The 24859-nt window shown below is 34.2% G+C and overlaps 1 protein-coding gene across 1 annotated transcript; it reads right to left on the reverse strand.

The window, feature by feature from the left end:
- Positions 1–209: 209 nt before the first annotated feature.
- Positions 210–23118, reverse strand: Pu (GTP cyclohydrolase punch). The gene is made up of 15 exons (XM_018456406.1): positions 22863–23118; positions 20498–20680; positions 20213–20388; positions 19816–20135; positions 19495–19638; positions 19334–19424; positions 18997–19259; positions 17847–17948; positions 15802–15954; positions 13616–13787; positions 10910–11111; positions 7639–7848; positions 3737–3902; positions 2737–2853; positions 210–1343 (listed from the first exon to the last, which is right to left on the reverse strand). Exons 2-15 carry the CDS (start codon positions 20667–20669, stop codon positions 1214–1216), a joined length of 2418 nt encoding a protein of 805 aa, XP_018311908.1. The 5' UTR covers positions 20670–20680; positions 22863–23118; the 3' UTR covers positions 210–1213.
- Between the last annotated feature and the right edge of the window lie 1741 nt (positions 23119–24859).

Consider the following 24859-nt stretch of genomic DNA (forward strand, 5'->3'; position numbering starts at 1 on the left):
AAACAGTTTAAAAACAAATTATTATCACTTAATCTCTTTCGACTTATGACTTAAGGCTTCTTAAAGCAAGGTTATGGACCTAGTCTTAAGTCATAAGTTGAAAGAGATTAAGTAACAATAATTTTTGTCTTTAAACCGTTTTTGCGCAGTCTTTAGGCTTTAACCGTTAGACTTAAACGAATTGAGCAAAACCCAATTCTTACGGCCTAAAGCATAAGTTCTGTGGCCGATATATCGTCACTTACAACTTAAAGCTTATGGCTTTACGGCCTTTTAAAGCAAGGTTGTGGACCTAGCCTAACGTAAGCAGTAGCGAATCCAACATATTGATTTCCTTACTGCTTAAATCTTACGTCTTAAATTTTTATATGTAGGCCTTAAGTTTCGAAAGCCCACACAGTTGACGCAAACAGTCGAAAGTTCGAGCGCAATCTCTTCAAAAGAATTCACTAATCTATGGGATGTATAATTTATTGTCATGAGAAGCGCGTTGACTATCGTGTAAGTTTGCGATCAACGGGAGCTTTCGTTGAAAAATTTCCTAAAAAGCTCCTTCATAAGCGACAAACTCGCTCGGTCAAAGGTGCAGCGAACGTGGACTTTACGACAGGAGTGTCGCTGATCCAGCAGCAATTTCCTGTTCCCAAACGTTTTATCGCATTGAATAAAAATTCGTCTTCGAATTAAACCGCTATTTTTTTTTCGCTGTCCCTTTGCGCCGGAATGCACGTCGCTCGCCGTCTTCATCGCGACGCGATAAATCGCTCGTGAGCCATCCGCGTCATAGTCATTTCGAAATGTGCGAGCGTCTTCGTGGATGACCACGACGTGTCATAGTCGTCGCTATTGTCAATGTCACTCGATCCGCAGTTTGGGCGCGTCCTTATCAGCGTGGGACACGTGTCGAGCATCGTCTCCATTATCCGCTATCGCGCTATCTTGGTCCCTAAAAGCGATCGCCCTTAAACTTTCTCTATCGTATTTATGATGAGAGAGGCACGTGGAACCGTCGTTGAAGTCGACGTATGTGTGTATGATTTTGTTTTTTAAGAAATGGAATGTATGGGTGGGACGACTTTTACGACAACGATCCCGAAGTCCTGTGGGCGAGGGCTTCGCAACGAGATAGCGATCGGATGTCGGAGAGTAGTCGGGGTGTTGAAATCTAGTGGTCCCACGGTGGCCGACGATAATGACACCGCGACTCGACCGTTTACTTGTTATGCACCAGGTTCAGAAACTCCTCGCGGGTCTTCGGATCGTCCCGAAACACGCCCAGCATCGTTGAGGTCACTGTTTTGCTGTTGATCTTCTGCACACCCCTCATCACCATGCACATATGCCTGTAACGTATGCAAAAGATTTTTTTCCTTTTCCCATACAGGGTGTGTGCGTGTCGTGTATGTAATTAATAAAATCGCGATAAGAAAATCACAAAAAAATAAAAAAAGAGTCATACCGTTAGAGCTCATGTTACAGATATCTTCAGATTCGATTTTTTGTCTTCTCGCGCCGAGAGATAAATCTTATCTAGCGGGAGAATTTGATTAACTAATGCGTATCGTATGACGAGTCGGGTTCTCCAGCTTGGGGAAACACGCGTAAGCCCGGATGTTGCAACACGACGACCGCGTATCGCTCATAATAATTCGTAATAGCTCTGATTTGTCTTTATCAATTTATCATAGAATAAATTGGCTTAATCTCGCGATACAAGTCGAGCGGAAAAGTCGTATCGATCGCGTTTATAAATTATTTGCGCAGACCGACGAGAATAGCGTCGGTCCTTGCGAGAATAGCACCGCATTAGGAGTTATTAATTATCGGTTTATCACTCGCGGGATAAATCGGGCGACTCGATGGCGACAAGACACTACTATAAATTATTCGTGCTCGAAGGCTGGTAAAAATAGTTTCGGTGCACGCGAAAATAATACTGATGATAAAATTACTCGCGCGACAAAATGACAAAAATACCTAGTTCTGATACATCAGGAATGAAGATAAATCTTGGCAATAGCGTTACGAACTATTTGCGCGGAGTCTCTCAAAAGATACTTCAATTATCACTATAAATACCTCGGAAAACGCAACTGTAAATTGAGGAAGCACATGGCGTGATCTTTCTGAATTATTCACGATTGTGTTGGGTGTGCTCGTGTTTTCCATATTAATCATACGAGACGATTAATAACCCCGGCTGATCGTTGAGGTGACACTCGTGCACCCCCGCTCGAGATTTATTGGTTGTGCTAATGCATACGTCATATAACGAACAACCGGATTGTTACGTGAATATTTTAATTATACACAACGTTCGCGCAGCGATACAAGGTCGTGTTCCTTCGCGATCGTTCCACCTGCGAAAACTATTCCGCGAGTTGCTGATTGAAAGGAAAGCAGTCTTAACTGGCGAACTGACTCGACATCGCAATACCGTCCGAATTATCAACATATAATTAAGAATCATCCTGTACACAGTCTCAAGAGTCAATCTAATCAGTAAGTGATTGATGTTACGATGTACATTGTATAATTTTGGAAGTTATATATTATGTAGTTTTATTATTTTATAATAATTTTAATTATTTTCCCGTTCGATCCGTTAAATTTTTTGTAAATTATTCATTACGGTCGTTTTGTTTTTAAGTGGTTTCATTTCTGTCAAACGAAACGATCGCTTCGTCATTCATGATTGAAGCGATTAATATTTGTGATATAGAATTTTATACATACACTCCCTCAATCACGACGGCTACTCCTGCAGGTTGCACAGCCTTTGTGACCGCTATCGCAATTTGCTTCGTGAGTCGTTCCTGCAGCTGGAGTCGTCTGCTGAAGATCTCCACGATTCTGCGGACAGGAAATTCTCTTCTCAAAATCATTCTTAGAAACCAGCGAGAAATTCGCTATTTAAAATCGAAGCTAAATGCATGCAAATATTATTTCTTTCCAAATCCATTATCGAAAAGGATGCTTATAAAAGCTAAGGAAAAAAAATTAACGGTTTTGAAGTAAACTGTCGTTCGAACAGCGCATCGGAATGCCATCGATCCTGTTTCCATTATTGACCGTTTACTTCGCTTTTAAGCAGGCGTTTACCGAGTAAACGGAGATCCCGGGCCGTTATGCGCGTGAAAGTATGGTCTTAGGAGACCAGTCTCGTCATATTCTTTCTTTTCGCCTTAATATGTCACTGATCAAGGCCAGGACTAGTTGACGTGCAACTCGACAAAAAGGCATCGACCGTAAATATCGCGTATTTAGCGATAAAGAAGCGAAGTTTTTTCCTTTCTGATTTACACGCTCGCAATCTACCGCACAATGTTATACTTTAAAATAGTTTAAAAGAAGAAAAAAATTTTGTATTATACAAACATGTAATCTGAATTAAAATTGAAGAATATTATCTATATTAAAATATAGAAGATAAGGACGACACATTTTGATAATTAAATAAAGGCTTTTCATCTAAGTTTAAATTTTATGCTGAAACTTTAACTTAAGAGATTGACATCTTCAATGTTTATCAGTTGAATCATTATTAATATAATAGTTTCTATGCATGAAGGAACGGCATATCTGGTGACAGAATCGCAATTAAATTGTGTGTCCAAGTGGAAGAGATTAACTCCGATCTTAAATCGTGAATAATCTATATGTCAAGTTAATTACTCGTGACTCGAAAAACTCGATAAACCTGACAAGGTCTTTAATTAACATTTAATTTAATTACCTGGCGAGTTTGCTGAGGCCTAATACCTTCTTGCAAGGAAGGTAACCGATCGACACCTTGCCGTAGAATGGTACCAAATGATGTTCGCACATGGAAAACATCTCGATGTCTTTTACTACTACCATCTCGTCGTGATCCTCATCAAATATCGCGTCGTTAATTATGTCTGTAACAATAATGTAAAATTTTTTTCATCAAACTTAGCCGTACCGTTTTTGTCAACAAATGCAGAGTTTCCAACGAGTTTTATGAATTAATTGAAATTATGTTTCACACACATGACGTGATCAAATATATCTTTGGAAACGTGCAATCCCTTCTAACTTAGTGACATATGAGAACAGCTGATAGCATTATTTCACGAAAAATGTTCTTTCGTTCTAGTGGGCGGATTATCCTGGCTGTGATTTATTCGATATTGACCTACTTACTGCACCATGGATCCTAGTGGTAGTGTATACATACGCATGGACGGTCGGTATATGTCTGTAGCTATATAATGGTGGTGCTACTGGTGCTCTCCGACCGTTTCCACGGCAACCTTAACAAGAAACACCCTCGCGATGACCGACAATGATGAATGAAATGGATTCGCCTAACCGATTGAACGTACTTGAATTTTTCAAATAACAACAGAAAATGACTCTAAATGACAAAATTTCTAACTTGTTGAATTCGATGTATAATCATGAAATAGCTATCAGCACAAAAACGCGATAGAATACGTTTATCATATATTTTTAGCGAAGTGTATGAATGAATCTCATACAATATTTATTTCTCGGAAAATATACAGTCAAGGGATGGATCAGCGACTCTCGTTACACGTGAAAGTGAAGCAATTTCCTTTCCTCTTGTATCCCGAATGTAGAATTCGATTTTATGACCCGGCTTAAACGTGATCGACTTGACCAATTCGATTAACTTTTATGGACACGCGTATAGCATTTAAAAAATTCTGCCACGTTAGAAACCTTATGGAATTTATCGACTAAAAAATATATATCTCTTTTATATAACATATATATATATATATACGTATACATACCATGGTATATAAATATAAATGACTTGTTAAAAGTATTTGGGCGAACAAGCAGTGAGCGAGATAAAAGCCACAAGTAGAATTGTTCGCGCAAGGGAATGAATCAGTAAGGGTGGTCGAGCTTTTATACGAAAGTGCCTTGTTTCAGATTCACCGGGCTGCATCCGTATCGCCGTTAACCGTAAAAGCTTATCTTGAAGGTCTCTCCGCTGTTCAAACTAAACCAAATTAAATTAAAGTCTCCCATCCATCACTTATAAATGCTCCCAGTTGTCAAGCAAGATCGTTAGATATTTAATTATCGCGGTACTTAATTATCGCAAGATTCAGGAAAACAGAACGCCAACTCAAAATGAAAAGAAGAAAGTGAAATAAGTTTTGGATCATCGAGATACATAAACCTCGATAAATTTAATGAGAAAATTGAAACAAAAGAAAATTTTCTCGTTTCAATTCATTAAAGATTTTATACGAATTAAATCTCTATCTCTTCTATCCAAGGATTTTTTTATAAACTGTTAATTAAAAGTAAACGCACATCTAAATATTTTTCGAAAGCCGTTACACGATAAAATGCTATTTAGCATATCGTGCTGAATTTCTTTAGGTACAAACAAATTGCGAGAACGAAATCGTCATATAAGAAAAAGAATTTGTTCTCCGTGTCAACTTGATGATATGCGCAAACTTTTCTCCGAATCTCCGCAAAACCACGTAATTGTTCAAACACCGTGACATTTATATTGGATGTATGTACGTGACGCGGAGGAAGAAGAAGAAGGACAAAAAGGGGATTTTCTTTTCAAGTTGTGCCTCGTGCGTCCCTGAGAACCCCATTTATACCAAGAGCTTTACGCTCTCTTTTCTACGAGTTGCACTTAAGTTCCACCCTCTTACCTCCTCAACGTCCCATTCTTTTTCTCTCCTCCGCTTCCTCACTCTGCTTGTGATAGAGAGCAAGTTGAAAGAAAAAAAAGGTAAAGTGTGGTACTTTTACAAAATACAGGCGCACCTCTATAATTTTGCGTTATATTATTCGCAATAAAAGAAATCTGGTTAAATCACGCAATGATTTTCCAGTTAATTACTTTATTACCCTCGCAAATTGTACTCTTGACTTTGATGTAATTATTTCATGTTGTATATCTACCGCAGAAGATAATAGGGTTGCGAAATAGGTCCTGGATTTTTTCCATTTTCAATTAATGAAGAATTGCCTCTCTCTCTCTCTCCCCCCTCCTCTTCTCTCTTTCTTCGTGATTGCTCAAAATTACTTGAAAAAGTAACTGTTACCATCTAATAGTTTAATGCTATTTATTATGAGCGTACTATTAATATAATTGATGATAACGTGGATATGTCGCAAAAAATTCCAACTTAGAATAAATTTTCCCTGATGTTGTAACACAATGACGGCACATATATTACATTCCAACGTACATCTAAAAATGCATACTATACACTATACAGTCTTACAAGTAACACTACCCAAGTGCCACTCCGGGATTGACTTCTACCTATGCAGATTTTGTAAAGAATCGAAAAATATTTGATACGTATTTTTTTATTTCGGCAGACATGATGTTTTAAGGGCTGAAAATAGGGGTTGAAATATTAAATTTTTTAATAAACGGGTGTATTTCCGAATAATGCTGTTATGCGATCTAGCTGTAATTTGATATATTTATGTATTTTGATGTGCTTATTACGAATATGATAAAAAAAATTGTCGCCAAGGTCATTTTCAAGGTCAAAACTCAAAAAAACCCTAAAAAATCGCGTTTTTTCGTATCTTTTTAGTCATATATTGTTTTATTTCGAGAAATAACCTTGGCGACAATTTTTTTATCATATTCGTAATAAGCACATCAAAATACATAAATATATCAAATTACAGCTAGATCGCATAACAGCATTATTCGGAAATACACCCGTTTATTAAAAAATTTAATATTTCAACCCCTATTTTCAGCCCTTAAAACATCATGTCTGCCGAAATAAAAAAATACGTATCAAATATTTTTCGATTCTTTACAAAATCTGCATAGGTAGAAGTCAATCCCGGAGTGGCACTTGGGTAGTGTTACTTGTTAGTATTCTTTAAATAACGTGTGTCTAGAAAAGTATAACATATTTACGTTAAATGTAGTTCTAGTCTTGTTATTAAACTCTTGTCTCGTATCTTTGCATTCAAATATTCTCGTTAATTTACTAAAGGCTCTTTCTCGATAATCTCGCCAATCGTAAAACGACTCGAAATGTAGTAACATTCCTCATCACAATGATAGGAAGTCAGCTTTTGCAGAAACGGCGACCACCAGACGATCGGCAACCGTTACCGTTAAGCAATAAACGATGGATCGCAATCACATGTAATTGCCGCTTGTAAAATTCATACTACACGGATCGAGTGTAACCTTGTATTAGTCGACCTTCAAATCAAGGCTGCACTATTTTCTCTTTTTTTTTCGCGCTTATACCACAAGCATATTGGTTTTGCAATATTTCCAGTACCAATTCGAAAGGAGAGCAGTTTAAATAATTCTGTAGTAAACGTTCTAACAATTTCGACTATTATTTTTTTTTAGCTGAACGTATTGTGCAAGAACAATTAACTACGATTAATTTTAAGGAGTTTTCATTTTTATAGCTTTTTTCATTTTTTTAATATATTTTTTTAATATGAGCATGGAGCGCTCATTCGTTAACTTAAAATTGCTCTCATTTAAAAAGTACTGTTTGAACACAATTTTGCCAGAGGAAAAAAGTTGCTTCTTTTGGCACATACAATCACGCTGTGCAATCCGTATCCACGAATTCTGAAACACCCTGTGTATTAATAACAATAATAACTTACCATCGAGACTCTGATCGTATCCTTTCGTGAAAAAAAGCATGGCCTTCGCGGCGCGTTCCGGCGTTTTCAGAAGTCCCTGTCGTTCCGGATTTTCGCCCAACGAACTCAGGAGCAGCTTGTAACTTCGAGACATTTCCGGTATCATCGATTCCCGTGTGGGTGGTCGATGGTCCAACTCCAAATCGTGATGAAACATACATTTTTCGTGGCCTAGAATGCAAACAAAACGCATCAGCACCGATTAGAGTCCGGAATGAAAGCCGGAACAATCGTGAAGACGCTGATCGTATTTTTCCGCCAATGATCGTCAAGCATTTTCGATAGATGATAACGTTGAAACGACAGGTCGTGACACGTGATAATAAAGATGTGATGTGTCGTTAATAATAAATCGTATGAATGTTACGCACATTATGTACGATAAGATTTCTTCTCAGTAAACAAAATATTAACTCTTACAACACAAGATACAATTTGATGCCTTCGTCTAATCATGGCGTGGGTCACTAGAATCCGTTCGTTTTTTTCTCCTATAATTCAGAATGGTTCAAAAAAATCTTTAAAAATTCACCAACATATTTTTAACTTTCTAGAATAAATTGAAACTTCATTTTGGAAAATAATAAAATGTAGTATAATTTATAATTATCGAGAGACTCAAAGGAACTTGCACGAACAGGAATCACTCGGTCACTAGTGATCGACCTTGTACAATAAGGGTTAATAACATGCCAATAGATTCGATCAGATATTTCAGCTGCTCGAGCATACACCGTATCCGTGTTAAACTTTTGTTCTGTCGGCAGAGAACCTCTAAACATAATCTGACAGCAGACTAACAATAAAACCAATCTATTATTTCATAATCATTTATCATGAGGTACATACATATTTCATTCATGTAAATAGTTATGAAATGGCAAATTCTTCTTGCTTTCGTCGATCTATCATCACATTTTGTTTAAAGATTCTGACATTTCCGCTGAAGAAATTTCCAGTGAATGTTTCGCAAAGAAAATCTGCTTTTCAACTAAGTTCGCAAAGAGGTTGAATAATCTGATTTATCTGACACGTATGGATGATAAATCAAGTTCGAAAAAAATGTATTTTTGATTCTCTGTCTCTTCAGTGAGTTTTCTGTTTTCCATGATTACTACGAAATTTTTCTTGAATCTGAGATCTTCACTGTCGGAGGAAATCTCGTAGAGATTTAATAAATGCAGCTCGATTGGCTCTGCTTTTGCTTAAATGTTGACATTTTATTAGTCACCGCGGTTCGATGCGATCGATTTTTACAATAAAATGCCTACGAAGTTAATTGATAGACTCGCGTTACAACGTTATCCTCGTGACACGCCGCGTACTTATCTGTGACAAATTAATTAACGACTGAATTACGAGGCGAGCAACAAGAATTTCGCATCCGTATCCGATCGTTCTTCTTCCACAAACCGTTTAAGAAAATTGTTCTGTCATGAGAGAACAAAGTGGCGTGCGTGATTAAAATAGTACGCGTTTCTATTTCGTGTGCGTGAATGGTGCGTAAGTAGAAAGTGCTCGGCAAAACAGATTCAAGGTTTCGCGTGCAATATTATTCATGGACTCGTGAGCGATCGACTTCTCTAAGACAACGACGACGATGACGACGGTGCTGAGAGAAGCACGTGTTCACGTTGGAAACTCAGTTAGCCCGTCTCTTCCTAATGAACCGTGTCACATAATTGAATCCAATGCCGACGACAAAGCGGTCATTAGAGGCGTGGAAAATTCGTTCAATATGACATGCAAAGAATATCAATTCCATTATTAAACCCTGCCAATTTCCAGTGAAAAATGATTCAACATTTCAGAAACTAATGACAGCGGCAGAAAAATGTATTCATTTTCATATTTAATACGCAGTAGTAGCGACAATTCTGTTGCGACAATAATAATTGCTTTCTTTATGTATTAACGTAATAAAATATTTATAATTTTGAAATAATATTCATTATTTCAAAAGTTCGGTTTATAAGCGAGAGATAATTTCTTAATTATCGTGAAACTGAAGACGTATTCTTCCTTTCACAGCTAAAAATATCTCTACAGTACGATAATTTCTCGTAAACTGAATGACTAATTACCACATAATTATCTAAAATTGTCTTTCCGTTTAAAACCGTTCAGACTTTCAGAGAAAAAAAGTGTAACACAATATCGAATTATTCTTATGTTCAAGAAATTATTCGTGCGAGATCACAATCACTCTTTTTATTATCATAGAATTTGACCGATTTATCGATTATATTTTTTCTCTGGAATTTTTTTCTGATATCACCCTACCACGTATCATTTTCGTAAATTACAGTTACACGTTGCACATCACTATAACTGTACCCCAACAGCGCGGCGTGCCCATACCGTTCACCAAAATTTGGCACGTGCTGATATTGAAAGATATTACAGATTTTCTTCTATAGATACGAAACATTTCTCCGATTTTAATATAGATTCTGTTTCGTACATTAAATATAATAATTTTCCATAAATAATGTTATAGATATAATTTATTAATTTTTAAATGGATGGTTTCTTATATTCATGAAATAAAAATATAAGGTACAATGACCAATATGAAAACGTTTAAAAAAATATTTCAATTTTTAAAAAAATAAAAAAGGATTTTTAATTTTGTGCTAAATCTGAGACTATTTGTTTCTCTTTGGATTTCGAAATAACTTCGTTTCTCTAATGAGAATATTTTATAAGGTTATCAATTCTGAATATCAGTATGGTTCAAAATATCTCAGAAAAAAATTATATATATTATTTTTGTGCCAATTTACTTCTTAAAAATTCAAGTAGAATGTTAAAAGTCAATAGTTTGTATCGTAGAATTATTTGTTAAGTGTGTGAATATCAATGAAAGTAATCTATTTTTTTCGTCCATTTAAATCTGACGCGTTATGACGAGATATGAGCAAGAATTACGTAGACTGTGTGTATGCATACCAATCACCTCGAAAAACAAGAAATAATTTGGTATGATTCATAATTGCGATATGCTATCACATAATAATTATAATAACTCTTCTATCATTCACAAATACCTTCCTAATTTTTAGGAAAGATGCGCTGTACTCAACAAAATTCAGTAATTACATAATTCAGCAATTAATGTTTCAAAAAGAATTAACGAAACAAAATATAATTCTTTGCGATTACAAGCGACGGTTTTAAAATTGCCATGATTTTTACGTGATTTTAATTAAGATGTTTCGAACTACAGTACCTTTTGTCGTGGACGTACGTGGTGTTCTGGGTGTTCCGGGAACGTCTAAATCGGTTTCTTCGATGTTATCACTCCACGAAATCGCCCTCAATGGTAAAGGTTTCTTGATCATTATCGAGTTGTCATCTTCGCCATCGTACATCTTTAACTTCGCGCATTTGCTAGATACTCCGTTCATGATTGACAATCTTCCGACGTCGATCGTTCAATTCTTGACACTTGTTCCGATTCGGGAGGTTTGAAAGTTTCCGGGATGTGTCGAACGGTTCAGGATAGTTGTACTGTGTCTAGAAACATTTGAAATGTATTGTCAAAAACGAATTCATAAAATTAATTATATATCAGAATCTCGGAGTATTAGATCGTTAGATGTGATAGATTATACATTTTTGTATAAATCTTCCGTGTTATCGAACAATATCAAAGATAGGTATTTCAATATTAAACAACATATAAAACAATCCCGGTAAAAAATTTTTCATGCATGAATATATATAAATATTCATAAACATGTGTAATTATATATGAAATATATTCATACATTCATACATCCCTTTTTCTTTTGTAAAATTACTTTTTACGTCTTAGTGTTGTTACGTCCAGTGGACTCCACGATTTCTTCGTTTTACGATCGTTCGATCAATAAAGTAAGATACAAACAAATTCAATCGATAACATAAATCCGAAGAAACTTTTCCAGCAGAAAAATATGTTTATTTAGAATTTAGTAACCCGCGATAACCAAGTCTTTAATCTCCTCTCGAATATCGTGGAAAAAGAAACCACCGAGTAATCATTTTCAAATCGCGCCGTTAGCACCAAGGTGCTAAGTCGGATCCAGAATCAAATATCCTTGATAAGAGTCATATCACGAACGCGATACTCGAGGTAAGATGTTGAATCATAAAAAATATATTTCACTTAGTTCGTGAAAGCTATTAGAATCAGTGCTCAAAATTCGGTCATCACCATCCACGAGACCAGGGGAACCGAGGCACTGACCAACAATGTATCCAGAAGATAAAATTCGACAACCCGTCTGCCCGGACAACCAAACAGTAAGTCGCTCCTCACAAATTACACACTCCAGAACCTAACGTAAATCATCCCTTAGTGAACCGTTTCGCACCACCGATTCTCTCCCGCAGGGCACCTACACCATCGGCCCTGACTATTTCGATCCCGAGGAAATCCGAGCTGCCATAGCCGGACAACCTCCTGGAACTCACATTCCAGTGTTCATTCCCAGTTCCCCCTTTCCTTACCTAGTCCCGATCGACCTTTTCAATGACCTCTTCCCTCCTTCCACTATCATAATTAAAGAAATTCAATATTCAACATGTATCGCCTCACCGTATATATACAAATATAGACTCACGCTCGCCCTATGTCTACATTCTCTAGCGGCACAAATATTCCTATTCTTTATTAATCGGCCAGCGATTTTTACAATCATTTATTGTAACATGTAGATAACCGAGTTTCATTTATTGTAATATGTATATAACCGAGTTTCATTTATTGTAACATGTAAACCGCGATGTTATCTCTTGTATCATTATCTTACGCGCATTTATTTTCTATTTCTTGAAAATTCAAGTATTAATTATATGAGGACCATTTTTATATTTAAGTGACAATGATAGTAGTTCCATTAATGCAATATTAAAATAATCGAAAGTCTTCTAAAATTAAAAGAAATCTTGTAATCATTATTATGTATTTCAACTGAATTCCCTCTTTAGTCAATAAAATGTAACAAACATTAGATATCACTTTAAAGAGTCTCTCTTCACTAAACATCACTTGCAGTTGACATTTAACATTTGCAGCTTGACATTTAACATTTGCCGTATCAAGAACTTATAACTCCGCGTCACGCGCACAAAAAACAATCAGTGTCGCTCGCGAATTAGGGAACTTTTCGAAATAATCAAATTTCGAATCAAATTTTACACAATAAAATTCAGATTTAAATGTTTACATGGGATAAAAAGACAGAGTTTCTCGAAATTTGTCTGCATCCGATCCGCTCTTGATCGACTGATTGAACTTACTTCTAACGCGGCTTGCTGTCTCGTTGTAAAAGAAGCTGTGTTCGTCCTGACGATGATCTCGAAAGCTACGCGCCGGCAAGGGCCGCGCGTGACACACGCGAGGGCAACACGTGCAGAACAGAGGAATCACGGCTAAGAGGAGAGAAGCCGGTACCGCATGCAACAAGCGACGGATGCGTGGGGGAGCCGCGACGCAGACGATTCTCAGGACGGGCGGAGCGCGACTGATGCGAGCATTGCGAGCTCAACCGAACGTAGACCGAGGGACGGTGGTGAGCGAATGTCACCCACGAGTTCTTTCGTATATATGCGCGCGGCCCCTATTTCTCTCTCTCTCTCTCTCTCTCTCTCTCTCTCTCTCTCTCTCTCTCTCTCTCTCTCTCAGTCGGCTACTCCTACTGTATCACAAAGAGCCAAGAGTCCCCCTCGCGTCGGAGATTATGGGAGAGATAGAGAGAGGACGATTTTTGCCTCCGATTTGGAAACGCGCGCCGGGATATTTAGACCCTTTGCATCGAATCATTAGAATATTATATGAGAAATATCAAGTTATTAAAATTATATTAAAAATCGCATTCAGAGATTTTCGGTTTAACGTTACGTTAGAGTCTCTTAGTATTTAATTTCTTTTCCTCCGTGCATCATTCACATTGATGATCGACAATGCGGGAATGATTTTGCAGTTTGCAGGACTCAGAATCGCCTGATCTTTGAGATTGAGTGCATCGGGGGAATTAATAGAATCGTGCCTTTTATTCTCTTGGATTTCCTCCTTTTCTTTTGTACTTTGTATTGATCCATCCATGTCCCTTTCATCCATCCTGTCAAAAAAATCGCGTAGATATTATTATAAAATATTATTGTAAAATTATAAGATAAAAATCTTCAAAAAAGATTAATATAAAGATTTAATAAAATTTGATAACTGTGAACTAATTAATTGATTAGATAACATTGCTTAATAAAATTTTATAATTGGTTTGCCAAAGAATTAGTCGATTAATTGATAAAAATTGAAAAAAGAGAAAAGGGACTTTTTGTAAGTCTGTAAATTCTAGGACATAGAAGAACCTTGATGATACTAGATGATCTAGTGATACTAGACTATCTCGTTTCGTCGGTAGGAAAATCCCGACTTTCTTTGCATCAACTTAAGATGTAATCAGAAAAATCCTTAGGAAACTGAATCTGGGATTTCCACTTGGTTTCGTTTTCCATAAAGATATGTCATGAGCAGCCACCATTAAAACATTAAGTCGTCGTTTTTTTTTTCGTTCGTCACTGAAACTACATATACTGATTCTCTCGATAATTAAATCTTTAAATAACTCTACATGTGTGCATGAAATGTGTGTATGATACATAGGTAAAATAGTTTGTCTATATTTATTTATTACAATTTATTCTGAAATGAACCTTTAAAAAGATGAAATTTTATTCTATTCTAAGATTAGATTCCTACAGTTAAGATTCCATTAATAATTTATAGCATAGAAGGTATATACAAAATAAAAATAAGAAATAAATAATGTGTAACACGCTTAGCATAATAATTTCGCTGTACAAAATTTAATATACAAGATATATAATAATGTAGATATTAGAATAGAATAGATATTAGATAGAATATAAAATTAACACAAAAATATAAAATAAATGCAAAATGATTAAATGTACAATGTGCATGGTTTAATTTATATTTTTGTCATACATTAATCGCGCTTATGTAACATTTACCAGCGTTACACTTGAAAAGAAGAGAATCGCGCGATTTTTTAAAATTATAAATGCTATTAAATCAAAATCTAATCAGATACGATGCAAGAAATCGCCGCGCCGTTTTATCCAAGTGACGTAAGTATGCACGCACGTGACAGCACTAAAGTGTCCTGTGCATTTGCACCAAAGAAGGAAATAAAAGAAGCAGGAATAGGGTAAATGAGTTTTGCAAGAGTTGACCGAGTCGGAAAGTACCTACGTCATGGTGAATCCCGACGTTAAACAACCAGTTCTTATATATATACATTACCATTTCCTTGCAGAAAAAGAGGCAGGTTTATTCTTCGTCCATTTCCTCTCGATATCATATTTTCAACCCTTGCAAAAAGCGTAAAAGATTAATCCATTTCTTCTAAGTTACTCACATCCAGATTGTTTTAAATGTCCATGCCGTTATCTTCCTTAAGAAAAAAAAAATCAAAATAGCTCCACTTTCTGTTTATACATGTTGTATGAAAATTATAGCAACTTGAATCACGAATAAAGAAATATTGATATCGAGGCAAATTATAAACCCGAGATAATATTAACATTCTATTCTTGTTAGCATACATTATGTAAGTGATCTATTAAAATCATCACTCACTGACATGGCTGCTTTAGTTTCTATTTCCTATGTCCTTCGAAACAGCTTTATATATATCTCGCGAAGGATAATGTATCAAGCCCACCTTAGACAATCTATAATTTGCGTCAGAAAGATATATAATTCTATTTATAATTTCATATCAATTAGGATGTCTAAAACAAACTTCAAATTCTGTTGTTGCCGCAAAAATTTCAATATTTGATAGTTATTCCTGTATCGAGCGTTAAAGAAAAAACAATCTGTCACTGAAATTAAAATTTCCGTGAAACATCTTATATTACATCCCTGTGCAGTAAGCACAATGCATAATGAATACAGAAAATCCGATACATGTGCGAGGAGGAAGATTAATATACTAGATTCCTACATACAACTGGGCTTTACAGTCTACCTGGCTAGATACAAGGTCGGATAATATTGGCTATCAAAGGATTGGTCTTACCCTCGATAGTGAAAATGCGCATTACCAAGTTGGCCTCGATACTTTTTGCTCCTGCATGCCTATGTCTTTTTGCCACTCAATATCAGAGAATTCATAGTAGAAGAACTCGATTCTTGGCGACATGCTTCCTACATTCCTTGCAGAAACGAGTAATTGAAGAGAGTTTCCAAATCCTTTCCTAGTAAAATTAAAATTTTTACACGAAATCGTATATTCATAGAAAAAAATAAACGAAAAAATACATCCTAAAAGTATATAAAATATGTCGATATCTAAATTGAAAATCTCTTAGTATAAATTGTTTATTTTCTTCTCATAAGGTTCTGAGAATTTTTTCAGAATTTTTTATCAACTTTTTAGTACTACATTTTCTTATTTTTACCAACATGAGAAAATATTAAAAAATTCTGAAAAAATTCTGAAAAAATTCTGAAAAAATTCTCAGAACCTTATGAGAAGAAAATAAACAATTTTTGTCTGTTACAATTTTTCTGTAAAGTTAATAGTATTTGAGTAAAAAATTATTGAAGACCAATTTTTAGTAATTAATATCTTGTTAACTATTGCGAAAATTGTAAAATGGTAGAGGACTTTTCTTCTCAGTTTAGTCCATTCTATCCCTATGCGAAAGATTTTTCATTACCTTCCAAACACCCTGTATATATAATTCACATTGAATTATTTAAAACATCAAAGATCTAGCTTCGACCGGTATAGGCTGTTGAATTTCTATTATTAATTGTGTTTCTCACATTGTACGGTCTAATAATATAAGATTTTTATTGTTAATCTTTTTCATTTTTTACGTAAACATTTTCACGTGAAATTTGTTATGTGAAAAGTGAAAAATGAAAAAGTTTCATAATCAATACCCAGCTCTTGTTCAATATTCCCATATCCTTAGCCAATAATCTCGATCCTCCTCACAAGCTCACAACTCGTGAACTCGCCGGCTCGCGTAAAAGAACTGTAGTGTCGCTGCGCTTAAGTCTTAGCGCACAGAGTTTTCCAAGTCTGTTGGCGGTCAGGACTTTTAGTATGTTATATAATACGTCATTTCGAACAACTTCCCGTAAATAAATCTTTTATGGCAATTTTGCCTCCAAAAAAATCTAATTTTCCTGGGCCCCTATTCTGTAACTGTTTTACACGCTTACCGACAACTGTCGGTAGGCGTGTAAAACAGTTAATAGAATAGGGGCCCTGGGCTGCGTTCCATTTCACGCATGATGTGCATAATGCATCATTTATCCTTGTTTAACATTCGGTGAATAACAAGGATAAAAGATGCCTCATGCGCATCATGTGTGAAACGGAATGTAGCTCTAGGCTATATGGGGAGAACATGATGCTGTCGCATGGTGCTGACACTCGGTATTAGAACTACGAGAACTTCCGTCCCCACTAAAATATACAAAGTCTATATGTACTCCCCGAATTTTGTTATAAATATAATATCAGGAACAACAGGTATACGAATATATAAATTCAGAGGAATAATTACAGGAATTGTAAAAAATGTAAAACAGATTATAATATTCTAAAATGAAAAGATTGCACATGTCATCCCAGTTTGACTTTTTAAAAAAGTATAAATATTGGAGAAAAATGGAAAATTTTTAATTACAAGATATATAATTAACAGTGTTTATTTGTTATATTACGAAAACATAGACGATTTATTTTAATAGCAAAAATAAAAAATCATGTTTTGTTACAAGAGTATCAATATTAACTTATATTAAATTACATGACATGTATTAAAATTCTTAAATAATATACATTTTAACAAACATTATATTGTATTTTGTATAGTTTTATATAAATTTTAAATCTCTCTCATTTTCTAACATATAACAATTAATGTAATAATTTTATTAAACTTTAGTAACTATAATATTCATATATATTATGTCTTATAAATACTTTCCTGTTGAAATATTGTGAAATATAAGTGTATAGAACAAAGTTTACTCGAAATCACAACAAATGTTAATATCAAAATTAAGCATAATTATAAAATGTGTTGTAAATAAGAGAATTATAAGTATAGAATTTTCTTATTTCTATTTCTCGGTATGCGATATCACTTCGAATTTAATATTATGTTTCATCAGTTGCTCGATCAGAGATGTTTTCCTGAACGCTGCCCCGGGAGTAAGTACTCCTCCACTGTAAAAATATAAATACATAAAAATAAAAAACCAAAATTCAACATATAATTAATCCTCAACTACATGAGTGGGTCATTTGAACTCGGGTGAAAATCTTAGTCAGCCGCTATTTTTGTACGATTAATATTGCAGAGTTGAAGTGAGGGGATAAAAAAACATGAAATCTTTCTCTGTCGATCGCCGTGATGCAATTGTTTCATTGTTGTCTTGATGTTAATTGTGAATAAGTTTGGCTCGGATGACTTGGACCCGTCGAATATAAATTCGACAGATTTTTGTCGAAAGTGAAAATTCATTTTTAGTAAGTGCCTGTTTATTAGTGCTGTATTCAAATATATGTACTGTCTTCTTATAATTAAAACATACATTCATTGTCAAAAAAAGCATTTTTGCGAGAGAGGCATCTTGGTGAATCGATCACTCTATTTTCTTGAAGTTATAAAATTGTGAGTAAATAATGTCGACGTCATTACATATTTAATATAAAATATTTTTATTACATTTTTAAAGAAATATCCGACATACCTCAGATATCATTACTTCGAGCATGTATAAAAATGCCTCCACTTCACTCGTGCAAATAATTATACTTTTTGGAATGAATCAATATAATGTATTTTTTTTCTTAAAGTTCAAATTTTCATCTTCAAAACACTGCTTATTTTTATTTGTACCTTTTTTATCACAAAGATATGATTTGAAAAAATTGATTATTGCACTCTTTTCACAAATTGTTCTTTAATATTTTTTGGCATAATTTTTTCAATCACTATCAAGACCTTTTTATGTTTTGATATTTCGATTCTATACATTTTGGTATTTCATTAGAAAAAAAATATTTTTCCATTGAGATTTGTGATAATTACAGAGCAAGTTAAAAACGCCGTGGGTGACTGGGCCTAGACATGTAAATTGAAACTTTAAATCGAGACATGTAGTTGAGGGTTAATTATCTTATAACTATAAGTGAATAATTTTTAAATTTTCAAAAAATGACTACAGTAGACATAAGAGTTACATTGATAAATAATTAATAATTTACTAACTTGTCAGGCATTTTGTCAGTTTCGTTAAGAATTGTTGTTGCCGATAAGATCACTGCTATACTAGTCATCTCATATGCGGGAGACTCACCAGAGACTCTGGTGATTACTTTCTTATTAGGTGGATCTGTGTGTTTATCGGTAGGTTCAGCCAATTTTTCAGTCCATCCACTAGCTTTGAACGTAATAGAAAAATGTGTCGATTTCAGCATTTCTGGATTCGGGCTCTCGTGACTTACGAAACCGAACGAAAATAGAGCTGGATACTGCAAATATCGCATTTTATTATCTTGTATTATCTAAATGATTTTGACAATCGCGAAAGTACTTGCACACATACTTTTAGAAGTAAATTACGACCGCATGCTGTGCGAGACAAAACTAACAAAAGCATACCGACAATGGCCATCATCAGGAATTCGAAAAAAGACCTAATAATAAGCGTACAGACTTTAACAAAAATTATTTGTCAATATTCATTTCTATCGGTATCATACTGACTTCATTGTAACATAAAATTGAACTTGCGCAGGCCTCTCTTTATACTTGTCATATAAGAATCGCTGTGTACGAAGAGCTACTGAACGATCGGCACTCGGAAATGGTGTGGACCATCCTTCAGAAACATCGCTTCGGTGCAGTACACTTCCGCAAAATAAGTGAAATTATTAACGCTGCTTATGGTTAATATAATTACTATTTCTTTCTTTAATATTGCACTAATTTGCATATTTTCTAAACATTTAATACGCATAGAAAATTTACTTATATTTGACAAAATGTGATTTATGTATATACGCAAGACATATAAGATATAGAAACCTTGATTTTAATTTCGGTGTGAATTCAGGCAATTTGGTAGGGTATAATTTTTTGCGTAATGCCGGTATTTCTTTTACATGAGCCAGACTGTGTACTACAGATTCCCAAGTTGCATAATTGAATAACGGACCTTTCTTATCAGTAGTGCTTGACCACACGTTCATGTATATTTCAATAGCATTGACTTCTCCTTCAAATTTCTGTTGCGTAAAAATGATTCCTAAATCACTAGGAATACAGTCAAAACCGCAAGCGCTTACTATGTAGACCCCAGCTTCTTTTGCTGCTTCGTTATATTTTAATTGCATTTCAATCATAAACTATAAAATATTGAAGATATCAGAAAGAGAAATCATTAATCAATCATTGTACTGTTGCATAAACGTTGCTGAATTACCTGTTCTTCACCAGTGACATCAACATAATGAGTACGAGTAGCAATGCACGTTTTGATAACTGGTTCTCCATAAAATCTGTATGGACCGCAACAATTGATAAGTATCTTTGCTCGCTCTGTCATTTTCTTAAGAGATTCCTCATCTTTTATGTCAGCCAGAATAATAGGCACATCCTCTGATAAGATACATGAAATATATCATATACATGTAATAACATTTGCTAATAATAAATAAAGTGGTTTACTATTATAATTGAAATAATTAGTTCTAAGTTTTAAATGTACCAATATCTGAGGCAAATTCCTTAACAACTGCGTCTAAAGCTTCTTTCCTACGACCAGCAATACCAAACTTCATTTTATGATCCTTGTACACATGAGTTGCATTTTTCACTACATATTTTCCAGTATATCCAGTGGCGCCAAATATTACTATATCTAAACGCTCATCTGCCATTTTTGTGTAATCTATAGCAAGATATCATTAAAATCATTAATATTTTTATAACTTTACATTTAACTTGACAAAAATATCTTTTGTTAATATAAATCTTATAAAAAATGTAAAAAATGCTTATTAATATATTTATCAAAAGTGATTCATTTATTTTTCATTATATTATTTTGTTTTTAATTAATATATATATGTATGTTATTAAATAAAAACAAAGTAACAATATAATGAAAAATAAATAGAAACTGAATATATTAAGCTTAAGTAAAGGCTCTTAAAATAAGCTCATAGGAGATAAACAATATATAATTACGCCAATGAGAGCCAATTATTCCATTTATTGTGCAATAAAACTGCATATATTAAATGATAAAATTACAGACGTCTCAACCTTTAGTATTGGATTCTCTTCAGTGTATAAGAAATAATATGACGTCAAAATCCGTCACATTACGAAGTAAAGGAAAGTATGGTACATCGAATCAACAAACATAAAATTAATATAGTCGCAATGATAGAATGGATATAAAATCACTAAAAAAACTTATATTGTAATTAGAATAACAATAGTTTACAATAGATGCAATATAAATAATGTCGTATGAGAGATCGACTATCATTCACAACGTCTAATGCAGACGATATGGAAGATTTTTATATTTGAACAACAGCTTAACAATGGGCGAGTTCAAGACGGCAAAGCGGCTAGGCATGCTTATCGAGCGATTGAATATGATTAGTTGGATCTATAAATAACAATCAATTATGTTCATTTGCTTGGCGAGCAGGCTAGCCGCTTTGTCAACTTGAATGTGCCTAATAATATATGACAAAAATGTACCATACTTTCTTTTATATTGTAATGTAACGGATTATCTTCCAATGATTATTTCTTATACGCTGAAGAAGACCAAGAGTTGAAACTGTAATTTTATTATTAATATATGTAGTTTTATTACACACGAATAACTAGTATTGACTCTCATTGGCATTATACAGGGTGTTCAAAAAGGTCGGGCCCTGGATTTACTCGACAGGATAACGTTTTTGAAAGAAATGTTTCAAACAAAAGTTGTTGAAGAGTTGTTCATATTAAAGAATTTTACAACAGTTGCAGTTGCAAAACTACTTTTTCTGGTGAACACAGCTAATATCATCAGTCTACTCTTCAACTATCTTGTCCATGGTAGCTGTAACCTATCCACCATGATCTCGGCCGACTGTTGTCGACTACAGGCCCAGGCTGCGGTCCACTTGACGCTACAAACGCTTCGAAACATTCTTTGATTACTCAATTCGTAAAATTCTTTGTTCTGATTGGTCGCTCAAACACTTCGAAGCGTTTGTAGCGTCAAGTGGACCACAGCCCCAGTTCCACAACTCATGGTTGACTCTTAACCAGATTCAACTTGTTTCTCATCTCTTTCAAATTCTAGAATTAGAAAAAGACAATAAATAAGTTGAACCTCGGTTAAGAGTTAACTGTGAGTTGTGGAACTGGGCCTTAGGGTGCATTTCACATGTAACTGCATTATTTATTTTTGTTGTTCACCGAATGTTAAGGAGATTCTCCATTTGACATAATATAGGAACTTGATCAAATTTTGAGAATAAATTTGTTATAAAAATAGAGGCATTCCTAAATTAAAAAAAATTTTTTTTACCATCTGGATCGAAAGTTATTTCAATAAAAAAAGTAATATTTTTTAAATTTGTACTCTAATAGAAATATATGAAAATGTATTACAAAATAATGATAAAAATCTCCATTTTTTTATATAAGTATTATGTGAATTCAAAAATACTTATGTAAAGTTACACATTGAGATGCAAACAAAATTAATTGTTCAGTAAATAAACAAAATTTTTATTTGTTATAAACTAATTGGTGAATCTCAATGAAACTTTGCATAGGTCCTGTTTAGTACTTAATATATTTATATTAAAAAATTTAGATTTTATAATATGTGTTTTATGATTGGAAAACCTCCTTAAACAAAAATAAATAATATTATGCATATCATACGTGAAACAGAATGTAACTCTAAAGAATTGAGAATAACATCATTTTTTCCATCGTATACCGGCGAAATGACATAATGGAACATGACACTGCAGTACGGCATACGTGTGAAAAAAAAACCGAATCATAGTTCAAGTGCAACAACATGCAAGACATAAACTAAACATACTTACAAAATTATCAATTGAAGCAAATTAACAACTGAACGAATCGAGTTTTCTCCTCGAAAAAGTATGTTTTTCTACGAGACGAATCACGCTTGCACTGCTTGTGCACATGGACACATGGGTGTGGCTATCTATAGATATCGACAATCGACAGTCAACTGACGACAAAAATGGCATTACACAATGCTGGAGGAAACTGCGCGTTAGAAAGAGGTGTACTTTACTCTTTACGTATCATTTACACGGTTCGATTTACATCGAAGTTATAACATCGATGTCATGAAACTGGCCAATCATAGCTATTCCTCTGAAGAATGGAATGACTGTAATTGGTCAGTCTTATAATCGACGTTATAACTTCGACGCAAATCGAAAGTTTGTTCGCGGTGCATGCTCTAACATGTTCCAATATGCTCCTACCATAGCTCTTACTCACTCCAACGCGCTTAATGGAGTAAGTAAGAGCTATGTTGGAGCATGTTGGAGCTTGCGACGCGAACAAACCTCGAGCCGTGTAAAGCACCAGAACATAATGGGCGCGCATTCAGCAGACTCAACAGTTGAATGAGCACTCGCTGCTATTGATATATTCTTCTAGATCTAAAATTCTGATTGGACGAGCTAAAAGAATACACCAATAACAGCAAGCGCTCGCTCAACTGTTGAGTTCGCTGAATGCGCCCAATGTGAGGGAATAATGATAGCGATAGAAATTACACAATTTCAACCCATATTTTAATAAGCTAGATTGTATATCGCCGATTCTCAAGATGCATAATTCACATATGGATTTTTCTTATCCGTATCGGTTATCTTTACATATACATATACTTCGTATATCTTTACATATACGTATACTTCGAAAGATTTAATTTCTCTTTCGAATTTTTGTTGTACAAAAATGACTCCCAAATCGCTAGGAATACAAACAAGATCACAAGCACTTACCATGTAAATACCAATTTTATTTGCTGCACTGTTGTATTCTAATTACATTTTCCCCATGAATTATTAAAAATTATTGTTGTTCTAAACGTATATTCAATTACTTTCTCTTCAGTGAAATCAATATGAGTACAAGTAGCAATGCACGCTTTATAATTGGTTCTCCATAAAATCAACCATCAATATGGACCACAACAGATGACGAGTATCTTTGTCATCCTAAGAGATTTCTCGTCTTTTAGATCAATCATAATCATAGGTACATTCTCTATAAAGATACATATAAGTGTTCGTTAATAATGTAACAAAATAATTCGCTATTTCTTGAAATAATTCAAGTTTTAAATGTATCCTTTTCAATATCTAAGGCAAATTCTTTAACAATCATGTTTAAAGTGTCCTTACTATGACCAGCAATACCAACTTCATTTTCTATTCTTTACACATGCGTCGCACCCTTCACTACACATTTTCCAGTATATCCAGTGGCATCAAATATTACTATATCCAAATGATCATCTGCCATTTTTCTCCAATCTATAGCAAAATAATTATTATATACTTTATAACTTATATTTAACTTGACATAAATGTCTTAATACAAATCTAAGCCCCATGAGAAATGTCGCACAAGTATACTCACCAAGTATTTATTGAGAAATAAATAATTTGTTATTTACAGTATCTTTTTATATGATATTGGAAAAAGCGGCACTTTAAAGATAGGATCAGTATATCTATTCAAAGCGAAGCACATTCTTAACCGCATTTTAATACAGTCGTTGATTTCATAGCCAGTATTATATAATTACACTGTTATATATTTAAAAAAATTTTAAATATTAGATTTTAAATATGTATGCACATGTAAAAGATTGAAATATTATCATTAAAAGTATTTAAAAAAATATTTTTTGATATTATGTTTCAAACATAACGCTACCACTACCATGAAAAACTTTTCTGCAGATATATTTTCAGAAACGCAGAACAATCTACAATAAAGATAGATAAAATACGTTATGATCGCTTTACATATTTAATGTACGCATTTAATT

Source organism: Mycetomoellerius zeteki, unplaced genomic scaffold (assembly GCF_001594055.1).
Source record: "Mycetomoellerius zeteki isolate Tzet28-1 unplaced genomic scaffold, Tzet1.0 scaffold58, whole genome shotgun sequence".
Classification (NCBI taxonomy): domain Eukaryota; kingdom Metazoa; phylum Arthropoda; class Insecta; order Hymenoptera; family Formicidae; genus Mycetomoellerius; species Mycetomoellerius zeteki.

What these genes read in the sequence shown, in the direction of transcription:
- Pu (XM_018456406.1), bottom strand. Translation starts at nt 20,669, where the DNA reads ATGGCAGATGAGCGTTTAGATATAGTAATATTTGGCGCCACTGGATAT. An exon ending in GGAATTTGCCTCAGATATTG is followed by an intron (nt 20,389 to 20,497) that starts GTACATTTAAAA and finishes GTATCTTATCAG; the next exon opens with AGGATGTGCCTATTATTCTG. An exon ending in GCCGTCGTGATTGAGGGAGT is followed by an intron (nt 1,344 to 2,736) that starts GTATGTATAAAA and finishes CATACGTTACAG; the next exon opens with GCATATGTGCATGGTGATGA.